The sequence below is a fragment of the Hydra vulgaris genome, chromosome 10 (assembly GCF_038396675.1).
Source record: "Hydra vulgaris chromosome 10, alternate assembly HydraT2T_AEP".
Classification (NCBI taxonomy): Eukaryota; Metazoa; Cnidaria; class Hydrozoa; order Anthoathecata; family Hydridae; genus Hydra; species Hydra vulgaris.
This window is the reverse complement of record NC_088929.1, coordinates 33,747,501-33,773,007: the sequence shown is the minus strand read 5'-3', so window position 1 is coordinate 33,773,007 and position 25,507 is coordinate 33,747,501. Positions and strand designations below refer to the sequence as shown.

The following is a 25,507-nucleotide window of genomic DNA, read 5'->3' as shown; positions in this document are numbered from 1 at the left end:
ACTCCTTTGTAGCAGTAGGCTATAAGATAGTCAATGTAGCAACACTCAGCGCATGATTTACAGTAAAAAAAATAAAAATAAAAACATTTTATTAAAAAAAAATAAAAAATAAAGTCTTCCACCCATTTGCCCATAAGAATGCAAATAAGCTTATAAGCAAATATACTTAAGCATATTTGAGAGCTTAAAACTTTTTGCATAACCCGAGTCTGCTCATAAAAAAAAAACTATATAAATATATATATTTTTATTAACTTTTTCTACTAAAAAATATTGACTAAATATCGGTTTAATAATATATTAATATATACAGATATATACACATACATACATGTTACATTAAATGTTTTAATATAGATAAATTTATGTGTGATGTTAGAGTATAATTATAGAGGCTTTGCAAAGGTTTTATAAAAATAAACATAGTTTATTAAAAAAAGCTTTTTATAATTTTAATGAACTGTTTAATTAACTTGTTTTTAAAGTCTAGAGGTAATCAAAAAACAATGGCTAAATGAGTTTAATGTTGGAGTGTATATTAATACAATTATTTATTAAAAATAATCTATAAATAATCTTTAAAACTTTTAAACTAAAGATTCTTCTTAAAAAACTCATTTTTAATCACATGACTGGATTCACTATCAGCATCAAGGCCGTATAATCGCCTCATTCTAAATTTCTCTACTTGGGAATCAGTCATTCTTTTTATAGCAATGTAACCATGAATAGTTTCAGTAATAAGAAATACAAACATAATAATATTGACAGCCCGCTCAAAGGGTAGTATCAAAGTAGCCTCATTGAATAATAAGATGCAGCACAGAGGTAATTGAAGAATTACTGTAACCAACCAAAATCCAGCCAATTCAGGAATCTAAACTGATGCAGCAAAAAAAAAATATATTAACTATAATTTTTGTAGAGTACTACAAAATAAAAATAATGTCCACCCAAAAAATGTGAACCTTCCATCCAAATCTTTTGAAAAAAGTTAAAAAATTGTTAAACAAAGAAGAAAAACACACAAAAAATCATGTAGTAAAAAAATGAATACAGTTTTGTTGACACTCTAACAACCTTGAATTAAAAATGATCCTGTAAGAAATGCATGAATGCATGTTTTACAATATGCTGAATTACAATAAAAATTAACCCTTTTACACATGATATTTTTAAATTTAAATTGAACTATATATGATACGATATGCAGAAAGGGGTTAAGATACTCTAAAGCAAAATCAATCATTTTAAAATGCATGCTTCCAGTTGTAGTAAATGAAGTAGCCCATCAGTTTGTTTATATTCTGCATAATCACTTTATCTCTTGCAGTGTTGCTGATGTACAATGTACAATACAGACAATGTAAAAAAGATTGCACTGCACAACAAAATGATTAGGCAACCCAAAAAAAATTTATAAAACACTACATTTTTATTTAAAAACTAATTTTTATAGTAAATCAAAGCAAAGGGTTTACACCACTAAACAACGTTTTTGAAAATCTGTTTTAAACGTTATTCAATTTTTATTTTACAAAAAACCTGTTTTTTTAGTGCAACGCTTTCGGAAAAAATTAAATTGTCTTTTATAAAAAAAGACATCTCAATTTTAAAAAATTAATAGTGGATCATTTTACCATTTCTTTGAATCACTTCAATCATTCTAGAAGGTTAAGAATTGTAAAAAAATTTTTTGTACGGGATGACAATTGCACCCCATGCAGAAGCGATGGGTGACTTTAAGTCAGCTAGTGAACTATATTGTTTACCACCTTTAAACACTATATTATAGCTGCCCCAGCCATTTTCAATAATGTTCAGGTCTGGGGATCTAGCTGGCCATTACAATGTTTCAATTTCGCAGATACTTTGAAAAAAATTCTGAAAAGTTTTGTGATCACTGCAAATGGACTCAAAGGTTCAATACTCTGGCAAAGATTTTTTAACTCCAAAAAGAGAAGAGTTATTCTGTGTCTTTAACTTGAGAATTGCTAAAAAAAATACTATCAAGAATTCATCAACTTTACACACTCTAACTTTAAGAATGTGGTTTGAACTTATGGCCCAAATCTTAATCATAGTTCTTGATCTTATGCTCAGGTTCTCCTTTTCATCCTTTAGGTAGTTCAAGCCATCTTATAATCTCACAAAAGTTTTTATTTCATACTTCTATTCTATCTAAGCTTTCTATGCTTAGATGAATAGAAGAATGTTATCTGTGCCACGAGCATCTAAGTTTGTGGCACAGATAACATTCTTTGTCATTACCAAAGTGCATTAATCTCTAAACTGTGTAACTAATGCTTAATCTTGCTTGAATACTTCCTGCTGAAAATTGGCATCTGTGATTCCAATTTTACAATATTCTGAAAATCGCTCGGACTCCTTGAACTATTGCTTGATTGGTTTTCTTAATTCTATTAGCTAGATCTTTAAACCCTTAATTAACAAACATAAAAGAGGTCGCCCATAAATAACACCATGCTCTAGGGAAAAGAGAGCTAGTGTGTTTTGTGAAAACATTTAAGGGACTTGTTACTAAAGAGTTACAATGTTAAAACAATAAGGGAAGAGGTCAAAAATTGGGTGATGTAACTTGTGGACAACCATAATATATTATCTTTAGATAATATATTATCTTATAAGAACTTACTCTCTGACAAGCAATATGGATTACAATCATTCTGCTGCTGCTGATCTATGAAAACTTTTAAAATCATTTCATCATTCTTTTCTAATTGCAGTATTAAAGTTGTCCTTAATGGACAGTTCTATTAAATTCCTGTAACTTGTGGGTAATCAAAGGTTTATTCCTTAGGTCTGTGCTGTTTCTTATCTATATTAACTAGGCGACCAGAACTTTAAAACACATGTCTCGGTAAGTCTATTCTACAACAACCATTTTTATGCTTATTCCCTACTTCAATAATTTTTAGTAAGCTGTATAAAAACTATAGATATCTACCTTTTAAAGTTATGAATAAAAAATTATTTATAATATAATTAATTGAAAATTTTTTTAAACGCTTTAAAAATTTTTTAAATGCTTCAGTAGTTGTTGCACTGAATGAACCGCTATTTATAAGTGGTTTGGATATTAGTAACTTAAGTGGCTATTCTAAATAATATTTAGAATACTTACTTGAAGTGAGTTGATTAATTACTCAGTTGAAATAATGAACTTACCATGACCCTTATTATACGGTTCATGGTAAGTCTATTCTTCACTGACCATTCCTATACTCATATTTTATATAAATTGTAAACTTCTATTTAAAAAAAACTTTTTCTAGACCATCCGCAGGTTATTAGGACCCTAGCTCAGTTGATTACTTTTGAAGAAAATAAAAGTTTGAATTGAAAATCTTTTTTCCTATAAGTAAAAAAGTCTCTTTAATGTGAGTTAAATACACAGACTAATTACCTAACTAATTACCTAAGCACAATAATAACTTAAGTATCTATGGTGAGAAATGTGCAAAACATTTCTACCACTGTTTTGATGTTTATTCAAATTTTAAACTTTTTTAAAAACTCTTTCCTCTTTTGTTTGTTATAGTATATAATATCTTTATTTATGTTATGTATATAACATCAATAAAACTTCAAAAAATATTTATTTTGTATTTTAGAAAAATGGAAAAAATCGATGTGCGTGCAACAGGATTTGAACCCTCTCGTTGTACCTCAGAAGCGCAGTGAGATAACCACTTCAACCACTAAGGCACACTAATCTGCCAATTTTTAACACTATTTAATAAACAAAATATGAAATAACTTCATAAAACAGCAAATAAATCCTATAATAAACTTTTTAAATTAAAGTAAAACTTTATAAAAGTATTTTAAAAAAGCAAAAAAGATTTAATAAATAAATGTGCAATTGTAACGGTTTGAGCCATGGGGATTCACTTCAGATACGCTGTGAACTTACCACTTTAGCCACTAAGGTGTATTGTTCTAGGAATGTTTAATGAATTGTTCAAGGAATAATAACACTATTTAATAAACAAAGAACTATAAAACAGCCAATAAATGCTATAAATCATATTGAAGAGATGTTGCCACAATACAATTTCCAAATTTAAGTAAAACTTGATATAATTTTTAACATTACATAATTTATAATGTTAAAAACTATATTTTACAACTTCTCAGAATATCATTTTCTTCGATTAACACATTGCTGCTTTTTAGCTGCTGCGCATTTTCTGTCAAAAAAAAAAAATGCTTTTTCTTTTTTTCTCTTTATCAATTTTACCACAAATTACTATTCAAATAATTGGCAATTTAGTTTGAAAAAAAAGTAAATTATCTTATCCACAAAGAAGTTGTTTCCCTTGTCTATAATTAAGTCTATAATTAATGAAATAATCAATAACTGAGCTAAATGTTTTATATCTCAAAAGATATAAAACATTTTGCTTATCTTTTTGTTTGTAATATTTATTACAAACAAAAAAATCATTTACTTTCATGAGTGTTAATTTTAAACCAGTGTTATCATACTGAATCAGATCAAACTCTTTGATCTAATTCAAGCTGAAATTATTTCTGGTAATTCTTCAGCTTTCTAACTTTTTAAAATTTCTCAGACTCAGATGCTACTTCTACATATAATTTTTATTTGGTCATTTGGTAGAAAAAACCTACTTATATTTCTCTTTCTGCTTAAGCAACTTTACTTTTATTTGGGTATTTTAAAAAATTATATAACAACCCTGAATCTGTTTGAAATCATCTGACTTATCTAAATAGCAAAGTAAACCAGCAATAATGGATTTTTTTCATTATCAGTACTCAGTAGATTTTTTTTTTAAATCTTCTTAAAATCACAATTGCTTGTCCAAATTTGAATAAGATTATAAATACGTTTTTTAGGTGAAATGAACTTCATAGTTTAATAATATGATCTGTTCTGATCGTTTATTAGCAATTTTTCTTAATTATAAGCTCTTTCATGGTCAGAATTCTAGTATTTTTTGTGAAAATAGAAATATTGTATTTTGACAACTATATTTAGTTAATATACATCAAAACCGATTAGAACTTGGATCTATAGTGGGTTAAGGCACTTTTTCAAAAGAGTTCAACTAAATTTATGTTAACGCTGATGAGCGAAAGTGATTTAAAGACTCCAAAATGGTGTTCTTTAGATTTACTATTAGGGATAGTAAAAAGGTTTTGAAAATTATATATAAAAAAGAAAAGTTTCTTTAAATATTTAAAAAAAACCTGAATCAAAAAAAATTATAACATTTAAAGCTCTTGTTCAGACATAATACTCTGATAAAATCATGCTAATTATAAATAAAAGAATTTGAATAATTTGTAAATCGTCTTAACTACACAGAGTAGTCTAATAATTAATTTTTAAAAACAGGTAGTAAACCAATTTTGACCAATTTTGGATGAACTTTACTACTTTTTTTTTTTAATTTTTACACAATAAAATCTAATATAATAGGATTTATATAAAATGATTATCATTTTTATATAATTTTACTTTAATATATTTTTTTGATAACATTAGTAACCTGAATGTTTTAGACTCTTTAGCAACCCTGAAAAAAATCTTTATTCAAATTTTTAAATCCAGCAGCATTTTATTTTTAAAAAGAATATAGAAGGAATGGTTTTTTAACTTTGAAAATATCTTATTCATGTCACTCCCTAATGTACATTTGTATTACTTACTCTGATACTCTTCTTTTCTAATGATTTGATACAAAGAAACACCTGCCCATAACCTAACCAGACAGTAAATGAATGTATACTTTTCCTGGTTACCAAAATAATGATATAATTTCATTAAAATTTTTATTTAATTTAAATGTACAGTAAAAAATACATATATAACTATAAATTAGCAACCTTTTCTAATAAATTTCCTAAATAACCTAGATTTAGTCGCAGTAGTTCTAAACTTCCCATCACCACATATATAACAGCAAGAATAAACTGGTAGTAAGGGTTAAGCTTTTCAAACTAAACAAAAAAGAAGCAAATAAAAAAACAATATTTATCATAAACTTATAAATTAAACTATGTATTACACTTTATTAACATGAATATTATAAAAAATATTTAAACTATTTGCTATTTATAATCAATTTTAATATATAAATAATTAACTTGAATAGAGAAGATGTAGCTGAAGAATCCAAAAATTAAAATGAAAAATTCTAATAGAATGAATACAGAATAAAATAAAAGTATAAACCAAATTAGAAAGTGAGATTGCCATCATCAACCTCATCCTTATCACCATCTTTATAATCATCATCATCATCATCATCATCATCATCATCATCATCATCATCATCATCATCATCATCATCATCATCATCATCATCATCATCATCATCATCATCATCATCATCATCATCATCATCATCATCATCATCATCATCATCATTACCATCATCATCATCACCACCACCACCATCATCATCATCATCATCATCATCATCATCATCATCATCATCATCATCATCATCATCATCATCATCATCATAAACATCATCATCATCACCACCACCACCAACATCATCATCATCATCATCATCATCATCATCATCATCATCATCATCATCATCATCATCATCATCATCATCACCATTATGATCAAATATCAACATTATCATCTTCAATCATCATCACCATCATCAATCATCATCAACATCATCAATCATTATCATTAGCATTATGACCATCATTACCATCATTAGCATTATGACCATCATTACCATCATTAGCATTATGACCATCATCAATCTTCAGTGATGTAATGTTAGGTCTATGTCCATTCACCCTTTGGGTAACTTTAACATGTCTGAAATCATCTGTAAAGATTAAGATACTTTAGTATCCTTTTATTTTATGTTTGCAGTCTTTCAAAATTTCCACCACTGCTCTCTTATTAATTTTTAGAAACTTTACCCGCCCACCCGAAACTTATTAATACCCCCCCTCCCTGTTTAACTATTTTTAATTGTTATCATCAAAAAAACAATACCCTAAAGTTTTTTAAAAAATTATAAAATATATACAGTACTGAGCAAAAGAAAGTAGCACCTAAGAAATTTTTTTTTAAATGTACATTTAAATAAATATAAGTAAATAATATTGAGTTTTTATTAAATTCAATTAAGATATTGTTTTAAATAAAGTTATATATATATATTTATTTTAGTCAATGATTTCGCTAATAATATAATTTCAGTACTAATAAAATGCCAAAGATATCAATAAATGACAGGAATCGCATCATTGTTTTACATGAAGAGGGCTATAGTCAGGTTAAAATAGCCAAACATATGAAATGTTTATGCAAGCCTCAGTTCAAAAAATAGTTAAAAAATATGATTAAATTGGTGATGTAGCGGATAAAAAGAAGTCTGGTCATCCCAATAAGTTAAGCCTACGTGATGAACAGTTTTTAAAATAACAGCGCTACAAAATTGCAAGAAAGTAAGCGCAGAACTTGTTCAAGATCTTAAATGAGCTAGTGAAACTTTAGTACATGCATTTACTGTGCGACGATCTTTAATAAAATCTGGATTAAAAGGCTGTGTAGCTATTAAAAAACCTTTACTATGCAAAGGTAATAAAGAAAAGAGATTAAAGTTCGCCAGAGAGCCCTAAGAGTGGCAGAAAAATCAATGGGACGAGGCATTTTTTACAGACAAATCTAAATTTCAAATATTTGGGACAAATAGACGCCAGTATGTTAAGCAAAGAAAGAGAGAGGCATTGAAGGAGCCATGTCAAGCATCAACTATCAAACATGGTGGAGGGAATATTCAAGTTTGGGGTTGTATTTCAATAAAAGGGGTAGAGGATATTGTTAGAACAACAGAAAAGCTTACAGGTGAAAAATATAAAAATATTTTACATAATCATACTGTGCCTTCTGGACAAAAACTGATTGGGGATTATTTTATCCTACAACAGGATAACGATCCCAAATCAAACATGCAGCACTATGTAAATGTGATATTTCAAAGATTTCTCTACATAGAGGGAAATCTAGAAACTCTAATTGAGTATTTGATACAATCAGCTGAATTGCATCACTTTAAGATGTCTACTTATGAATATTCGAAATATAAGTTTGATGACTGACTTACAATGTTCTTTATAGAGGGTACCAAGGTTGAGGTTAAGAAAAACATGGATAAACTTGAGTAACATACCAGGTTCTTAAACTTTGAGCTAAAGCTCAGTGTGAAAGACTTTAAAAAAGATATTTTGAAAAAGAATCACTGTTCTGGGTTGAACTCTTGCATAGTGTTTAAGTAAGTATTTGCTGTATTAAAAAACTTCTATATATCAACTTAAGACTTTGCACAGGTTCTGTGCGAAAAATGTTCATTAAGTTGAAAGGTTCACTTTAGCAGATGTTCCGTAGAAGTGTTTAATTTAACATTAACTTTGACACACTGCTCTAAAAGAATTAAACAATAGTTTAAGTATGTACCATATATACATTACTATTGTATATACTTTTTATTGTTTTCATTTTTATTTAAATTAAAACTTAATTCAATTTTTTTTGTTACAGGCATCTTAAATGCATTGAGAACCCTCAATTTTAGCCTTTTAGTTATTTCTGACCATTGGTACTTTGTTCTGATTTTAAAAATGCTCTTTTTTATTTTTATGAGACTAACTCTTAAATAAAAATAGTTTTGTTTGAGTGATAATAGGGAAAACTCGGTCTCTTTGGCCCATAATGTGCTCTCTTTCTTCAAAACAATATATAAACTATTACAAGTTATATTAGTTACAAAGGTTATATTTGTTACAAAGAGTTATCAGATGTACAAGTTTACAAAGAGTAATCAGAACTTTAAATACAACTTATAAAGGATCATCATGAAATTTATTAACAATAACAATCTTTTGTTGTTTAGAAGGTTGCTTTTCATTCATGTATTTAGCCTTCTTTGTCTTATTAAACTTTATTTAATACCAAACTTTAGCTTAAAAAGCCAGTGTTTATTTGACTTATAAGGGTTAAAGCCTTCTTTAATTACCCAATTAATTGTTTTTATCACTTTTCACTTGATATATAGAAACATATCTATGTAAATAAAGATTGTCTAAATAAACCAGAACATGAGTTTCTGTTGTGATCTGTGCTCGCTACATTTATTATGATTGTTTTAATTATTAACACACAAGATTCAAAATAATGGTTTACCTAATACTAAATATCCATAGATGCTTATAAAAAGTAAATTAAAGAGATTTCTTGTTAAGCTGCCTGGACTTACTTTAACCAAGACAACTTTTTATTTATTTAATAGTTTTCACAATATTCGTATTTTTTTCCTTTTTGTTGTATTTATTATTACATTTATGATATTTTTTACTTTTTATTCTTCGACCATGAAATAAGTTTAAAGTTTTGCAATTCTTTATTAGACCTGATATAAAAAATATAACTCAAAAAATAAACAGTACTGTTTTAGTTCAGTGAGGAAAAAAATATAATTTGCTTCCGATTTGTTTGTTGCAAAGTGTTTAAAGAAATTTTTAACTTTACCTTTTGCTTGTTTAAAAATTTTTTTAACTGCTTGTCATAATTAAGATAAAAACATTCTAATCATATTTTGAATCACATCCACCAATTGCATTTCGAATCACATCCACTAATCGCATTTTGAATCACATCCACTATTTTTAATGTTTAGTATATTGAATTGCAATATTCTTTTACTTAACAGCTTTTTTACTCAGCAAATGTTTTTTGAAAACTTGGTACAAAATAATTATAATAAAGATTTTGACAAATATTCTGAAAATATTGGCTTCATTATAAAATACTCTTTGACTAATACTATTTTAGTTTATCAATTAATTCATTCTCTGCTTGGACTCGTCATACTGTAGAAGACTGTAATATTACAACAATGTTTGAACAAAAATAAAAAAATAATTTACATAAAAAACTTTACAAAAAATGTAACTAACCTTAAGTATTAGAACAATGACACATATAAGAAGCCAAAATGGTGAAAAATAACAGTTGAAGTATAATGACATTTGAAGCCATAAATTTGAGTTAACATATGAACCTTTGAAAAATTATAAAATAACTAAAACAAATCTCAACAAATATATACTAATATTTTTATATTAGGAAAAAAAATTTCAACGGTTTGATGGTAGCCTAGTTTGATGTTTCTATTGTTATTTTTCTTTGTTTAACAAAGATTTTGATATTACAAACATTACATTACTTTTAGCTAAAGTCATTTTCAAATTTAAACACAAGTAAAAATAAACTCTTATGGGATTTTTGTGCATATTAAAAAAAACGCTTGAAATACAATGGTTTACATCTTTTTTTTTAATTAATTTATTTATTGAAGAAGAAATAAAAAGTAGACATCATTTTAGAAATTAATGATTTGTTACTGACAATTCGTTATCTATACAATGATATTTCACACATTATCATTTAATGCGAGCCAAGAACTATACATGTTTTATATATAGACAAATCGGCGGGGCAAAAGTTGAATATAGTTTTAATACATAGTTTTAATATTTTTAGAAGTTAGGCAGACAAGGTAGAGCCCATTAGGGTTAAAATTATGATTCTGAAAATAAATAATCCTTAAAATCTTGCTTGGAAGATGGAATAAACTAATAAGAATGGGGAAAAAAACTGCTTGAAAAACAAATTATCAAATTTTTTTTGATTGAAACCTTTTTTTGGGATTAATATCAAAAATTAGTTTTAAGGAATAAATTCAAAAAAAAATTAAAAAAAAATCAAAACTCATTTAGAAGGAATAATATTGAAATTTGGACATAGGAATAGTATCGAAAAACTAGCGAAGAGTGTTGCCACATCGACTGAGGGTTTGGTTTGGGCAAGCAGTCAATGAATTTAAAAAAATTAAATCATTTTTTTAATTTTCAACATTCAATTTTTAATAATTTCGATGTTAATCAATTTCTTCTTATTTCAATCTTATACTGTTTTTATGTCAACTTTCCAACTCGCTTTCCAGACAACCCAAACCATTTACCTTCTCTACTCGACTTATGTCTTATTTCTAATTCTAGTCAGTGCTCAGTTTCTCCACATTTACCCTTAGGTGCTTCTGTTTGATCTCTCTAAAACTAATATCTCATTCTTCTTCATCACCTGAATCCCCCTATTTTCATACCTCTTACAACTACCTTAAAGCAGACTGGGATTTTTTCCGTCATTTTCTTCGTGATGGCCCTTGGGTAGAAATCTTTCGTCTTCCTGTTGACAAATGTGCTTCTTACATAACTTCATGGATTCAGGCTGGCTTGGAATCTTTTGTTTTTTCTCAAACGATCTTCTCGTTCTACAGCTGATTTGCTAACAGTAATAACCAATAGATTTTACTGTGCATTAGATAAAGGTGGAGAGGTTAAGGCCATCGCTCTTGACATTTCAAAAGCTTTTGATAAAGTTTGGCATGCTGGTCTTCTCCATAAGCTTTCTTCTTATGGTGTATCTGGCAACATCTTTAAGATTATTGAATCCTTTCTTTCCAATCGTAGTAAAAAATTTGTCCTCGATGGACAGCACTCTTCTTCTTATTCTGTAACTTCAGGGGTTCCTCAAGGTTCTATCCTTGGCCCTATACTCTTTTTAATTTACATTAACGATCTTCCAGATATTCTCACACCTAAGGTGGCATTGTTTGCTGATGATACTACCATTTATTCTTATCATGATAAGAAACCAACACTCTCTGATTGCTTGGAGGGGGCATTTGAGCTTGAAAAGAATCTTACTTCTGCTACAGCATGGGGCTCACAGTGGTTGGTGAACTTCAATACAGATAAAACTCAGCCAATCGTTATCGCAATAAGTTAGATCTTCCTATATTTATGAACGGTGATGTACTTGATGAATCTACTCTTCATCTTCTAGCATTAACTTCCAATCTTTCCTGGAAACCATATATCAAATCAGTTACAAAATTAGCATCTGCTAAGGTTGCATCTCTTTATCGAGTTCGACACTTTCTTACTTCGGATTCTATTCTTTATCTCTATAAATCTCAAATCCGGCCTTGTATGGAATACTGTTGCCATATCTGGGGCAGATCTTCTAATGATGCTCTTTCTCTTTTAGACAAGGTGCAAAAACGCATTGTAAACATAGTTGGACCTGTTCTTGCAGCCAAGCTCCAACCATTATCACATCATTGTAATGTTGCTTCTCTTTCTCTTTTCTACAAATACTATAACGGGCACTGCTCTAAAGAGCTATCTTCTAAAATTCATTCTTGTGTTACTCGTCATTCAATTAAGTCTCATCCTTTTTCTGTGACTATTCCTAAGTGCTCCAAAAACGCTTATTTGTCTAGTTTTTTTCCTCGAACATCAGTGCTTTGGAACTCGCTTCCTTCATCTTGCTTTCTTGATTCATATAATTTGCAATCCTTTAAGTCATCTGTCAATTGTTATCTTGCTCTACAATCTTCATCTTTTCTCTTCCAGTAACTTCCAACTTTAAATAGTGGTTGCCTGCAGCCTTGTTGGAAGCAAAAATGTTTAAAAAAATTTCAATTGCTTTTCTTATCTCAAACTGTTATTCAACTTTTTTTTTATTTTTTTTTTAATCCATTTATTTAACCATAAAATATAAAAACTTACAATAATATTTTATAAACTCACATAAATAAGGTTAGGTGTCACTCATATAGTTAAAAACTAGTCAATGGAGTGACTATTTTTTAACTATATGAGTGACACCTAAAAAAAAAAAAAAAAAAAAAAAAAAATAACAAATAAAACACAGAAAGAATTATAAATAAGAAAAAAAAATTAAAAAGAAAAATAATAATATTAATAATAATGTGAATAAAAAAACAAATAGTAACTATATCATGATAACTTTACTAAAAATTATAACTAATGATAAAAACAAAAATATGGTAAAAATAATTATAGTAAAGTTTATAACTATGACTGAAATTAATAAAATAAATATAACAATTGCAAAAATTAGGACAATAACCATAAAAACTATTACTACAATTGAATCACTATCACTATCATTATAAATAATATTAATAAGATTTAAAAAACAAAGATAAATTAATGATAATAGTAATGCTAGTAGAGTTAAAAAAGACAGTAAAAAATAAAAGTAAAAATAGTTTTATAAATACAGTAATATAAAAAAAGCAATAATAATAAAAGATAAAACTAATATTCATTAAATATATACTCAAATATAAATTTCTCAATTTGGTTTCGATTGAGAAGAAGAATGTTAGTAATAAAAGGGTATTTAGTTAAAATCTTTTTTTTATAAATGGTATTATTTGGTTCCAATGAGAAACACATTGATGTTTAATAAAGAGCTTGCCATATTTGATAGTGTTGAAAAAAGAAGTGAGCAAGTTAAAATTTTCAGTATTTCGAGTGTAATATTTGTTTGTGTCACTTGTTTTAATAAAAAAATTATTGAACGAATATAATAGTTTATTTTGAAGAAAATCAATCACAAAGAGACAATTATAAAGCTTTACAAGATCTTAAAATTTTAGAATATTTAATTCAGAAAACCTATTTTCGATATTAGATTGTTAGGGAGAAAATGTCACAATTCTTAAGGAAGTGCATTGTAAACTGTTTATACGATGTAATATAAAACTACATTTTCGACCCCAAACAGTGCAATAATTACTTAGATGTGAGGAGAACAAGGAATAGTAAATTGATATTAAAACATGTTGGGGAACAAAGCGTCATATTAATGACAGCATACTATTGGCATGTGAGAGTTTTTTATTTAATTGAATTAGTATGATAGGTTTTTGTCAAGAAATATCCCGAGTTATTTTATATATTTAGATGGAAAAAGCCTTTTACCATTAATTCTAATTTTCACATTATTACTATCAATCGTTTTTTTTTGGAGGGTGAAAAATAATAAATTCAGTTTTATTGATATTTAGGAAAAGACATTTACTATTTAACTAATGACACAAATGATGGAGATCTGAATTAACTTTTTTACAAAGCTGCGCGAGTGATTTATTCATGCATAGAAGATTAGTATCGTCAGCGAAATGATGAACAATTGAATTATTTACAGAGTGAGGCAGATCGTATATATATATTAAAAACAGCAAAGTTCCTAGAACAGAACCCTGTGGTACACCATACTTAATAACTTTACATGTGGATTGGAACCCATTAATCTAGACAAACTGAGTACGATTGTTAATATAGGATGAAAACCAATCATTAGCGATACCCTGTATACCATAGTGATACAATTTTTCAGTTAAAATCTTATGGTCAATTGTATCAAATGCTTTTTGGAGATCAATAAAGACGCCACAAGCAAAAGAACCACTATCAATCGCACCACGAATCATTTCAGTAATGCTAATAAGTGCATGGGAAGTAGAGTGCTTTAAACAAAATCCAACTGGCGACCGTAGAGACACTTAGAATTATCAAGAAAGTGGTAGATGTGAGAATACATTAATTTTTCAAGAATTTTGATATTTGATAATAATGATATTGGTCTATAGTTATTGCAGTCAAGTTTTGAGTACTGAAGACGACATATAGTACCAGGTATATTTACTCACATAAATGTGGGTAGTTTCAACTTGTACAACCTTTTTTTTTCCACTTAAAATTAATACTCCTCAATGACTGTTTAATCTTCCAAATACAGCAACATGTTTAAGAGAAATGGGTTAAATTTAGGAGCAGTATTATAAATTAAATTTCATGTTGAAACAAGATAATCACTAATAAAAAAAGTTGCCTCTGTTTTTAAAATTGCAACAGACAAGTATATCTCCATAAAGCATTTGGTAACTGTCCACACAGTCGTGGCTAGGCTGCCATCCCTCCCCCACCCCCAATTGGGGGATCCTTTTACAATTCCTACCATCAAACCAACCATTAAGGGAGATACACAGTTTCATATATGGTAGTGTCACAGTTATTGGAATGACTCAATTATTGGCACTTTTTATATTTTATCACAAATTTCATATCGATTTTCAACAAATTAGTGAAAAAAATTTAATGGGATAATAAAAGACAGTCATTATTAAACACAAAAAAAAAATAAAGGAAAAAAAAATTGATGTTTAGGTTCTCTAGATCTGAATTAAAAGTGATGTCAATACTTGAGCCAGTAACTTGGGACAGCAAATCAACCATATTGAAATGTTAATATATACCAGACAATTTGCGATAATGCAGAATTAAATGCTTTAGGTATTTCATAAGTTATTTTCCATTGACTGAGACAAAATTATGTACATAAATTTGTATTGAAAATACCTTTAAGGTGCCAATAACTGCAACATTACCATAGTTTACCTTGAGTCCTATCCTGGTAAAGATTCTTGACTTTGTTGATAATCATAGGTGGCAAAAACTTGACAAGCAAAAAATAACAACAGTTTTGGCAGCAAACATTATTCTAGCAAATATGAGGTACGCTTTAGTCAGCTATTTAAAAAAATCGCTTCGCAAATTAATTTTTTTTTTAATGATGATTCTTAGTACTGCAAAATCATTTTTCTTTTTTATATCAATTGTAGGTCAAATAAAATATGTGGCTGTTTTTTCAATCAACACCTAACTTTGACCACTTTATCTTCAACAAACCTTTATGTTCAACACTTGTGACTTAAAACCTCAAAATATTTTGTAGAACTTTATAATATTGATATCTTTTTACCTATAAAATACTGTAGTGAATCTTTTCAGTATTGTATAATAACTAGTTTTTAATCAACTTAAAAACATTTTAACGTGACACTATATCAGATCTTTTTAACAGCAACAACAAGAACAAAAACCAATATATTTACCAGAAATATAGATGTTTTACTGAAGCATGTTATAAATTACAAAAAATATACATACAGTCTATATTCTGGATGGTTCACTCTTATATAGCCTGGCTAAATTGAGGACCATGAGCAAAACAAAACAAAACAAAAAACTAATACACACACAAAAGGTTACTATTAGTCAACATTCATATTCATATTAATATCATATCTTATATATCTTCTATGGTGATAAACCTTTTATCACTAATGATAAAAGTGATGCTTTTATTTAACTTTATTTAAGAAGTAGCATTTTAATTTAGTTTTGAAGACGTACTTTTAATATTGCAAAAAAGGATTGTGTTTAGTTTATTTTGAAGTTGATTCCAGTTCAATAATACAAAGTTTTTAAAGGAGTGTTTACAGTAGGATTTTGTATTATGTTTGCACACTCAGTGCACCTATACAAGAATTTCTTGTAAATCAACTGCTAATTGCAAATAGGGGGTAGCTTTTTGTTAAGACAGCTGTGAATAAATAAACAATTTTCATTATTCAATCAATAGGTGGTGGTTTAAGAATATTATGAGCTATCAGATATTGGGGAAGATGATCTGAGATATATATATATATATATATATATATAACTTGTGGCATATGCCTTAAAACGATAGCTAAAAATCACTTAGCAATCCAATGTGTCAAATGGATACACATAAAATGCAATCAAATTGACATACTAACATATGAAAAAGTCAAAAATTTAAATACTTGGTATTGCCTAATCTGTGCAAAAACATTTCTTCCATTCTCTAACTTTTCGGATCTTGAGTTATCTACCACACTTGGAGGAAAGTCACTGAAATTCAGTGGAGTAAAAAATCTATAATAATACAAATTTAAAAATTATTTAGGGGATCTCAATGACTTATCTTCCACTTCAATAAACTATAACTATATAGATATTCCTAAGTATGATGACTTGTCCCAAATTTCTGTAAGTTATTTCCATTTAAACATATTTTTATTAGCATCTTTTGAAAATTTGCCTGATACCATCACGATTACTGAATCTAACCTGTACAATAACGATCTGTCTATAACTAATTACAAGGATATGTATCTGTTCACATGCCGAATCAAGCTCAAAAGGGTAGTGTTCTAATGTATACTAAGATTAACTTAAACTTTAAGATTAGATGTGAATTAATCCTGCTTAAAAGTAAAGAACTCAAAATTATAACTTCTTTATTGAAGTTATAAATTTAAGAAAAAAAAGCAGTCTAATAGTTGGTTGTTTATATTACCATTCATCAGCTGAATTACGGCTAAATTTAACTGTCTAGCTGAATTCATTGATCACTACCTAAATCTTATTCTTGAGGAAATTAGCTTAGACAAAAAAAAGTTTATGCTAATGGGAGATTTCAACTTTGACCTGCTCAAATACAATACATCCAATGAGGTATCGAATGTTTTAGAATTAATGGTTTCCAACTCTCTTTTCCCATTTATTATACAGCCTACAGGGCATAACCACTCACTCTAAAACAGTAATCAATAATAATTTTCTAAACTTTTAATCTTCTGAAATAATTTCAGGGAACCTTACTGCTGCAATATCTGATCATCTCGTTCAGTATATGATAATTTCACATACCAAAACCTAAACTTCACCTGAACTTATTTTTAGAAGTTTGTTTAAAAACTTTAAAAAAGCTGACTTTATCCAAGAAATTTCAAACGTTAAATGAGATGACCATATAAAAGACAACAATGATGTAAATGATTCCATTAAAAAGTTAATTGAAATTTTTGATCATATTTTGAACAAACATGCTACCTATAAAAAACTAACAAAAAATCAAATAGCAAATTATAATCAACCTTGGGTAACAACAATTAAAAATAAACTTCATAAAAAATATTTAAGAGCGACTTTCTGTGAGAATTAGACATAGCTCAATAGTGACCCTTTTCAAAATTGTTAATTTTTTAACATGTTGTTGCTAATCATACTAGAAGCTCAATTCCAAAATTTTTTCAAAAAATATTAATTGGTTCTCTAGATATTAGATGTCAAAGTTTGACTAAATTTTTCGAAATATTTACCAAATGGTGTTGAAGACATGTTTAAAATCGAAAAAAAAAACAAATTAAATACTCTACAATAAGTATTCCACTTGATTATTGTTTATTGGCTAGTTTAGATCAAAAATTAATAAAATTGTTAGAGAAAATTTTTTTCCTTGACTAAATATCATGCTTTAAAATATGCAAAAAATGCAATAGTTTAGAAAAAATAATGTATAAATAGTATAGATGTTTTCTAGGTGCTTCTATATTTATTTATAAGCGCTTGAATGAAGTATGTCTCCTGAGTATAATTTTGAGTATTATTATTTTATATTATAATAAACCTTTTTTGCGTATTTTTAATTAAGATTTTTTATTTTTTTAAAAACATTTTGAGTAAATGTTTACAAAAAATATTACTTACGACACGTGTGATGTTTTGCACAGAATAATTGTGGGCCTTACGTGTGACCTACTCTAAATGTAGATGCAATGTTAGTGATGATATTAAACTATCAATAGGCAACATCACAGAATATATGAAACACCTATTAAGAGATGCACAACAGAAAAAGGCAGAGAATGATGCATATAAACAACTAGATGAAAAAACAGCATTTTAGTTGAAAAATTATTCACAGAAGATATTACCCGTGAAGTTTAGAGAGGGTCAGAAAGATTACTTTGGGAAAAAAGGCATAAGTACGCATAGAGATGTTTTTTTTACCAAAAAAATAACATTCTCAAAAAGCGCGTTCATCAAACAATTTTATATTGAAGCAATCAAGGTATTTGCTCTGTTATCTTTATTGCAAAATCAGTTCTAAATCAGTTTTGCCTAGATGAGTCAGAAATAGTAAATATTTTTGCAAAATCAGATAATGTTAACTATTCAGTTGAATCTATGTACAAGCTCCGCAAAAATAAAAACTTTAAACTTCTACGGTACGACTTAAGGTAATGAGCCTTGTTGTGGAAAAGACCAATTCGATAGGGAAAATGCATCCGCTAAAACAATACTAAGAAGTTAAGTCTATGCTGGCAATGACATAGTAACAGCAGTAGATGTTGCAAAAGCAGTGAAATATGGTTATGGCATCAAAAATGGTGTAGTTAGTGTAGCAAAAATTGAGAATGTTTATTTAACTAGTCCCAAAATTCCAAATATAAGCAACTACTACTCTTATGAGTTCCAAGAAAACTACATGACTTTGTGGCGATACTATGAAATTTGTTAAAGTTAAAGTGATTTACAACAACCTTTCAGTTGAACCATCAATTGAATTGCTTGTTCCATTCACAAGTACTAAAGGAAACTTTAAGCGAAAAACCCTGAGTGGGAAAAATAAGATTGTGGTTTAAATGCACAACATTTTTGCCAGGAGACTGGTTGTATTGAATCTTTTGAAACTATTATTGAGTTAAAAGAGCATATACTAACAGAACAGCACAAAAGATCTGAACAATTTTCTGTTTTAGATAAAGTAAAAAAAGTTTATACTGAAAAATTGAAAACAACTTTGCAAGTTTATTCTAATTCTACAACTGCATCGGTTAAGATCACACCTATCCCAATAAACAACATATATACGCCTATCCCAATAAACAACATATATTCTCAAAAGTTCCATAAATTAGGTTGGGCATTGCCAACAAGAAAGACTTTTCGTTTTTCCATTAAATTTTTATATATATTGTTAAACCAAAAACTTATAATACATAAAACTAAGTTAAAAGCAAACATTACATGAAAAAAAATTAAAACTTAAATGATTTTTTATTATAGAAATGAAGTTTCATTTATCCATTTTTCATTTATAGCATGGTATATTTAGATGATGACATCTTATGTAAAATAAGTCCTCTAACTCCAATCAATCACTACGGTGATTACTTCTTTGCAACAAATGATTTTGAAAAAGCTAATAAACTAATGAAGAAATGAGTTAAAAAAAAAGTTAAGTTTTATAAGAAAATTATTGTAAAACAACATGTACTTTTTTTCAATAACTCTCAAAATACCCATACCCCACAACTATTCTTCTTCTATCTGATAAATAATTGAAATATGTTTGTTACGCCTTATAGAACTTTTGTAAACCCAGGGCTTTAACCATAATCGTATGACAATCAATGCGTAAAAATATTAGAATTTTGTTTTTGAGTTGGATTTTGCGGCTAACCCTTTACTTCTCTATAGGTGTTTTTATAATTTTAGGTATTATAAAATAATGGGATATTTGCAGCTTCGAATGAAAACGAAGATCAAAAATGATAAAAAAATCATTTTTTTGCATGTTTTAAAGCATGACATTTAGTCAAGAAAAATTTTCTTTACTAATTTTATTAATTTTCAATTTAAACTAGCCAATAAACAATAATCAAGTGAAATACTCATAGTAAAGTATTTACTTTGTCTTTTTTTTTTAGTTTAAACATGTCTTCAACACCATTTGGTCAATATTTCGAAAAATTTAGTCAAACTTTGACATCTAATAACTAGAGAACCAATTAATATTTTTTGAAAAAATTTTGGAATTGAGCTTCTAGCATGAATAGCAACAACATGTTAAAAAATTAGCAATTTTGAAGGAGATCACTCTAAAAATTTGATGTTTTTGGTTGATTCTTACAGAAAGTCGCTCTTAAAATCAAAAAACTGTACAATAAAATATATATATTTTAAAACATTTAAGCAATATCATAATATTATAAGCAATCTTCTAAAGCTTAGCAAAAAGAAATATTACGCAAATGTTTTTAGCCACAACCTTAATAGCATAAAAAACACCTGGAAAAGTATAAAAGAGTTGATAAATGTTACATGTAATAAGAGTAATTCCCTAACAAGCATATTCATTAACAACAAATGCAAAACTAATACTAAAACCATTTTAATAATATTTTTTTAGCATGATTACTTCATAACTATCCAACGGAATTCCAATTTCTAGATTTAACTAACAAGAGTATCCGACCAATCCTTAATTGTAACTCTTTTTATATGCAACCAATAACAGAAGAGAAAACCCTTAACTATTATAGAAAGGAAGAGTGTTGGGCCGCACAGTATTCCGACAAAACTTCTTCAACTGGTGTCAAAAACTCTATGTAAACCAATTAGTATCATTTTAAATAATTCATTTCGCAAAGGAACATTTCCTGATGTCTTTAAGCTAGCTCAAATTATTCCAATCCACAAAAAAGGATCTACGGTAGACTGCTCTAACTATCGCCTAATATCTCTTCATACTAATGTAAGCAAAATACAAATTTCTAAAGCAAAATCAATGCTTATATAAACGCCAGTTTGGTTTTCGTAAAAATTATTCTACAGTTTGCGCTCTCATCGAAATTACAGAGAGTATCAGAGTTGCTCTTGTTAATGGTATTTTGCTAGTGGGGTTAATGGAGCATCCCATTTAAAATAAATAATAAACGATATTACTACGTACCCGTCATTATACTTTTTTCTTTTCCCCCATCAATTATTGATTTAGATCCAGGGAAGAAGGTATCACTTACAGAGGTAAACACTGATCGCATTTTATTAGCCATCTTTGTTTGTAATTTCTAGGGATTTAGCGCGCTTACTTGAGTCCCTCAAGGAACAATAGCGACTATAGATGGAGGAGGCTGAATAAGTGCGAATTTCATAACTGCGAATCTGCATAAGTGCGAAGCAGTTGCAAAGACTGGCATAAGTGCGAACTGGCACAAGCGCGAACTGGCATAAGTGCGCCGAAAGAACTTGCAAACATTGTCATAAGTGCGAACTGGCATAAGTGCGAACTGGCATATGTGCGAATCAATTGCAAAAACTGGCATAAGTGCGAATTGGCACAAGCGCGAACTGGCATAAGTGCGCCAAAAGAATTTGCAAACATTGGCATAAGTGCGAATTGGCATAAGTGCGAACTTGCCAATTCGCCACTTATGCCAATTTGCACTTATGCCAATGTTTGCAAATTCTTTCGGCGCACTTATGCTAATTCGCGCTTGTGCCAGTTCGCACTTATGCCAGTTTTTGCAGTTGGTTCGCACTTATGCCAGTTCGCATTTATGCCAGTTCGCACTTATGCCAGTGTTTGCAAATTCTTTTGGCGCACTTATGCCAGTTCGCGCTTGTGCTAGTTCGCACTTATGCCAGTTTTTGCAAGTGATTCGCACTTATGCCAGTTCGCGCTTGTGCCAGTTCGCACTTATGCCAGTTCGCACTTATGCCAGTCGCACTTATGCAGGTTCGCAGTTATAAAATTCGCACTTATTCAGTCGCCCCTATAGATGAATTTTTTCGGACGCGAAAGACACTGGCAGGATAGAAAGAAAACACGCAAGAGAAAATGTGGAGTGAATCTGAATACTTTTCAACGTTAGAAGAAAAGAATAAAGATGCATATAAAAAAAAATTAACTTTGTCAAGTGGAATGTTACTTCCCGACCCTTACGTACTTGTAAATTGGAAGAATGACGTTTCAATGATGCCCGACATTACATGGGGTGACATGTTCAATTATCTTATTAACTCGCCAAGTAACTTTACACACGATTCAATGAAAGCCTATAAATCATTGGAATCTTACAACTTTTACATTTGTGGGCATGTTCAGGATGTATACTATAATTTAATTGAAGAAAAGAATCAATTTTGTTTCATTAAATCTGAGGTATCGTTGCATATTACAAAGTCTACAGTGAAACTGACAAAAAAAAAAATGTTTGAAAAGTTAAAACCATAAAATTCATTTTGAGTGAAATGTAATATGATTTATCTTTTTTTTATTTAATCGACGTCTTAATTTGTCTTAGGTGCTTCCAAGTCAAAGACAAGGAAAGAAGCAGAAATGTTACGATGTGTGGGTAGCAATAAATAAAGTAAATGGCTGGATTTTAACAGCAAATTGCAAATGCATGGCAGGATGAGCGCATTAGTTAAATAATTTAATTCTAATTTTTCTCAAAACAAGTGTTTTAAGAAGTTGAATCGATTATATATTTTTTTAAATTATAGATTGGGCTCTGTGTGTACTCACATCGGTGCTTTGTTATTTAAGCTTGTTGCATGTGCACAGCTTGGTATAAATAAAATATCTTGCACAAGCAAATTGTGCAGTTGGAAAAAATCGCGTAAATCAGCAACGCCAGCTACACTTAAAAAAATCAATTTTTCCCGACCAAAGAAGCATGAAACTCTTCCAAATATTAGTGACAATGAAAACTCACAGGATGAAAGACCTTACAGCTTTAAGGATCCTATACCAACTTCAGATAGTAAAAAAAAAAAGTTGTTAGAACTCAAAAAATTGTATAAGAATACTGCTATTCTTCAGTCTGTAGACATTAAAAATGAAAGCAAAGAACATTGTAGTGATACAGATACTGCAGAAGAGGATGACAGTTACAATGAATATAATTTGCCGGAACCACTTACTTCACTATATTTGCCTGCAGCAATTAATTTTGAATATTCCACCTTAACAAAATATTGCGCAGAATCATACGAGGAGTACAAAATCACTCAGAGTTTTAACATGTACAGCAATTTACTTCAAGTTACAAAGATTCAAAGCGCTAGCAGAATCTGGAAGTTGCACAGGGCAGGTAGAATAACCGCATCGTTATCGAAAATTGCTTATAACATAAACGTTGATAAATACCCTAAGTCGTTTATAAACACAGTGATGTAATACAGTGCAGAAATCATTACAAAACCTACGAGTTATGGTAAAAAAATGGAGGCTAAAGCCATAAATTCTTACAAGCAACTAGTCGCGAAAACGCATACAAATAAATAGTTGTTACAGAAACTGGATTGCATGTTCTTCACAAAAATCCATGCCTTGGTGCTTCACCTGACAGTATGGTGTGTTGTGATTGTCATGGTTCAGGGGTAAATATAGAAAAGGGTTAGAAAATTGGAAAACTGATACGGATTTTCTTGTAAATTTTGACAATACAGTAAAGAAAACACACCGGTATTACTTTCAAGTGCAGCAAGAAATGTATGTTACTAATACTACATACTGCCATTTTTACATTTGGACCGAAGGTAAAAATGAAAACGATACAATGTTAATTAATGTTCCAATTGAAAAGGTTTTTTGTGAAAAACTGGAAACAAAGTTGACAACAATATTTTTAAAATTCTTACTACCTGAAATAGTGTCTAGAAAAAATGATCCAAATAACCTTTTGACCGATCAAACATACTGCATTTGCAAACGCCCAATTTTTACCCCAATGATTGGATGCGATGGAAAAAACTGCAAAATAGGATGGTTTCATTACAGTTGTATTGAAATAAAAAATGCCCCTAATGGTTCTACAAGGAATGCATACAAATAAACTGAAGGATATATTATATTTACAAAATTTTTTTAAGAAAAAAAGGTTTTTCACTCCTATGAGCTTGGAGGAACAACACTACTGTTAATATTTACTAATGATGTTATCATTACCATTACATCGTCAAGTAAATCAACTTGAGTTATTGGGATAATGCTCTGAAGAATTCGAAATTTTCTTAACCGTCCAATTACCCTTTCAACATGAATTCTTACGTGTGCAATTTGACGTGATTCATCGACTTCAGCAGAAGACATTTGCTTTTTTCCTTTGGTGAATTTTGGTAATTCTAAAATCCCTCCCTGTGTAGCAAATTCTTCAACAAGAGTAAATCCTCTATCAGCAAGCACACAATCTCCATGGGTTATTTTTTTCTAAAAATCCGGATTTAATTGTAATTTCTTTATCTGACACTCTGCTACCCCATCCAGGTGATAAAAAACTTACAGCACCTGATGGATTTATACAAATGAGATATTTAATAGTGTTGTTGTTTTTATAATTTGACCAAGTTTAGGCCAAGTAATTCAACATTGTTTTTACTCAAAGTTTTGACTTTGGAATGTAGCTCAGCAACAAAATTAACATCATCAGTCTGAGATTCTAAAAAAATAATCATGTAACCATTTATTTTATCAAAAAACGCAAGTAACTTCTTAAAATTAAATTACAACTTATTTACCTTGATTTAATTTGAAAGGGTCAACAGATGTTACTGCATCCATGTTAACTGACATCTGTTAATTTTCAGCTCTTGTTTGAGATAAATTATCTTCAGTATTTTTTTTTGTTCTTTTACAGCTTCTTTCAAATCTTTCAATACTTTGATGTTTTTTTGAAAAAGATTGCTGTCTGTATAAAAAAACAGATGGAACATAATCAGGACTATTAGGATTGTCCGATTTTTTTCCTAAATAGAGAAAATAAAAATGCAAACTTCATTTGTTTTATCAAAATAAAAGAAGTTATGTTAAATTAAATACAAACATTGTTTGAAACAAAGATAATAATAACATTATAAAAACTTCTAGTTATCAAAAAAAATTAATTAATTACCTGAAATAAAATGTTTACTACATAATCTTGCGTTGTCAATCATACTTGTTGACCAGTTTTCACGTTTTAAAGCTTGCAACCACAAAACTCTTCTGTTATTTGATTCTTCTGTATTTCCAAAAGGAATTCGGTAAAAACTCAAGCTTTTATCGCCTTTTATCCTTTTATTCATACACCCTACAGCACAACAACTGTCAGGCATT

At 28.9% G+C, this 25,507-nt stretch overlaps 2 protein-coding genes across 6 annotated transcripts in view; both read right to left on the bottom strand.

Moving 5' to 3' along the window:
- Positions 1–519: 519 nt before the first annotated feature.
- LOC101237531 (transmembrane protein 17B) lies at positions 520–21,534 on the bottom strand. Of its 5 annotated transcripts, XM_065807874.1 has the most exons (5): positions 21,359–21,534; positions 9,985–10,088; positions 5,878–5,991; positions 5,701–5,753; positions 743–882 (listed from the first exon to the last, which is right to left on the bottom strand). In XM_065807874.1, exons 1-4 carry the CDS (start codon positions 21,459–21,461, stop codon positions 5,718–5,720), a joined length of 357 nt encoding a protein of 118 aa, XP_065663946.1. In that variant the 5' UTR covers positions 21,462–21,534; the 3' UTR covers positions 743–882; positions 5,701–5,717. The 5 variants fall into 5 exon arrangements, with proteins under 5 accessions (XP_065663944.1, XP_065663946.1, XP_065663945.1 ...); XM_065807872.1 differs by lacking the exon at positions 5,701–5,753 and having other exon boundaries at positions 520–877; positions 21,359–21,532; XM_065807873.1 differs by lacking the exon at positions 5,701–5,753 and having other exon boundaries at positions 746–882; positions 21,359–21,531.
- Positions 21,535–24,286: 2,752 nt separating this feature from the next.
- Positions 24,287–25,507, bottom strand: part of LOC136086566 (peroxynitrite isomerase THAP4-like) — a 1,260-nt gene continuing 39 nt past the window's right edge. The window contains exons 1-3 of the mRNA XM_065808808.1: positions 25,305–25,507; positions 24,931–25,158; positions 24,287–24,851 (exon numbers count right to left, since the gene is read on the bottom strand). The exon at positions 25,305–25,507 is cut by the window's right edge and continues 39 nt beyond it. Coding sequence (XP_065664880.1) covers positions 24,989–25,158; positions 25,305–25,506 — 372 coding nt within the window. The 5' untranslated portion in view covers position 25,507 and the 3' untranslated portion in view covers positions 24,287–24,851; positions 24,931–24,988. The remainder of the gene's footprint in view (positions 24,852–24,930; positions 25,159–25,304) is intronic.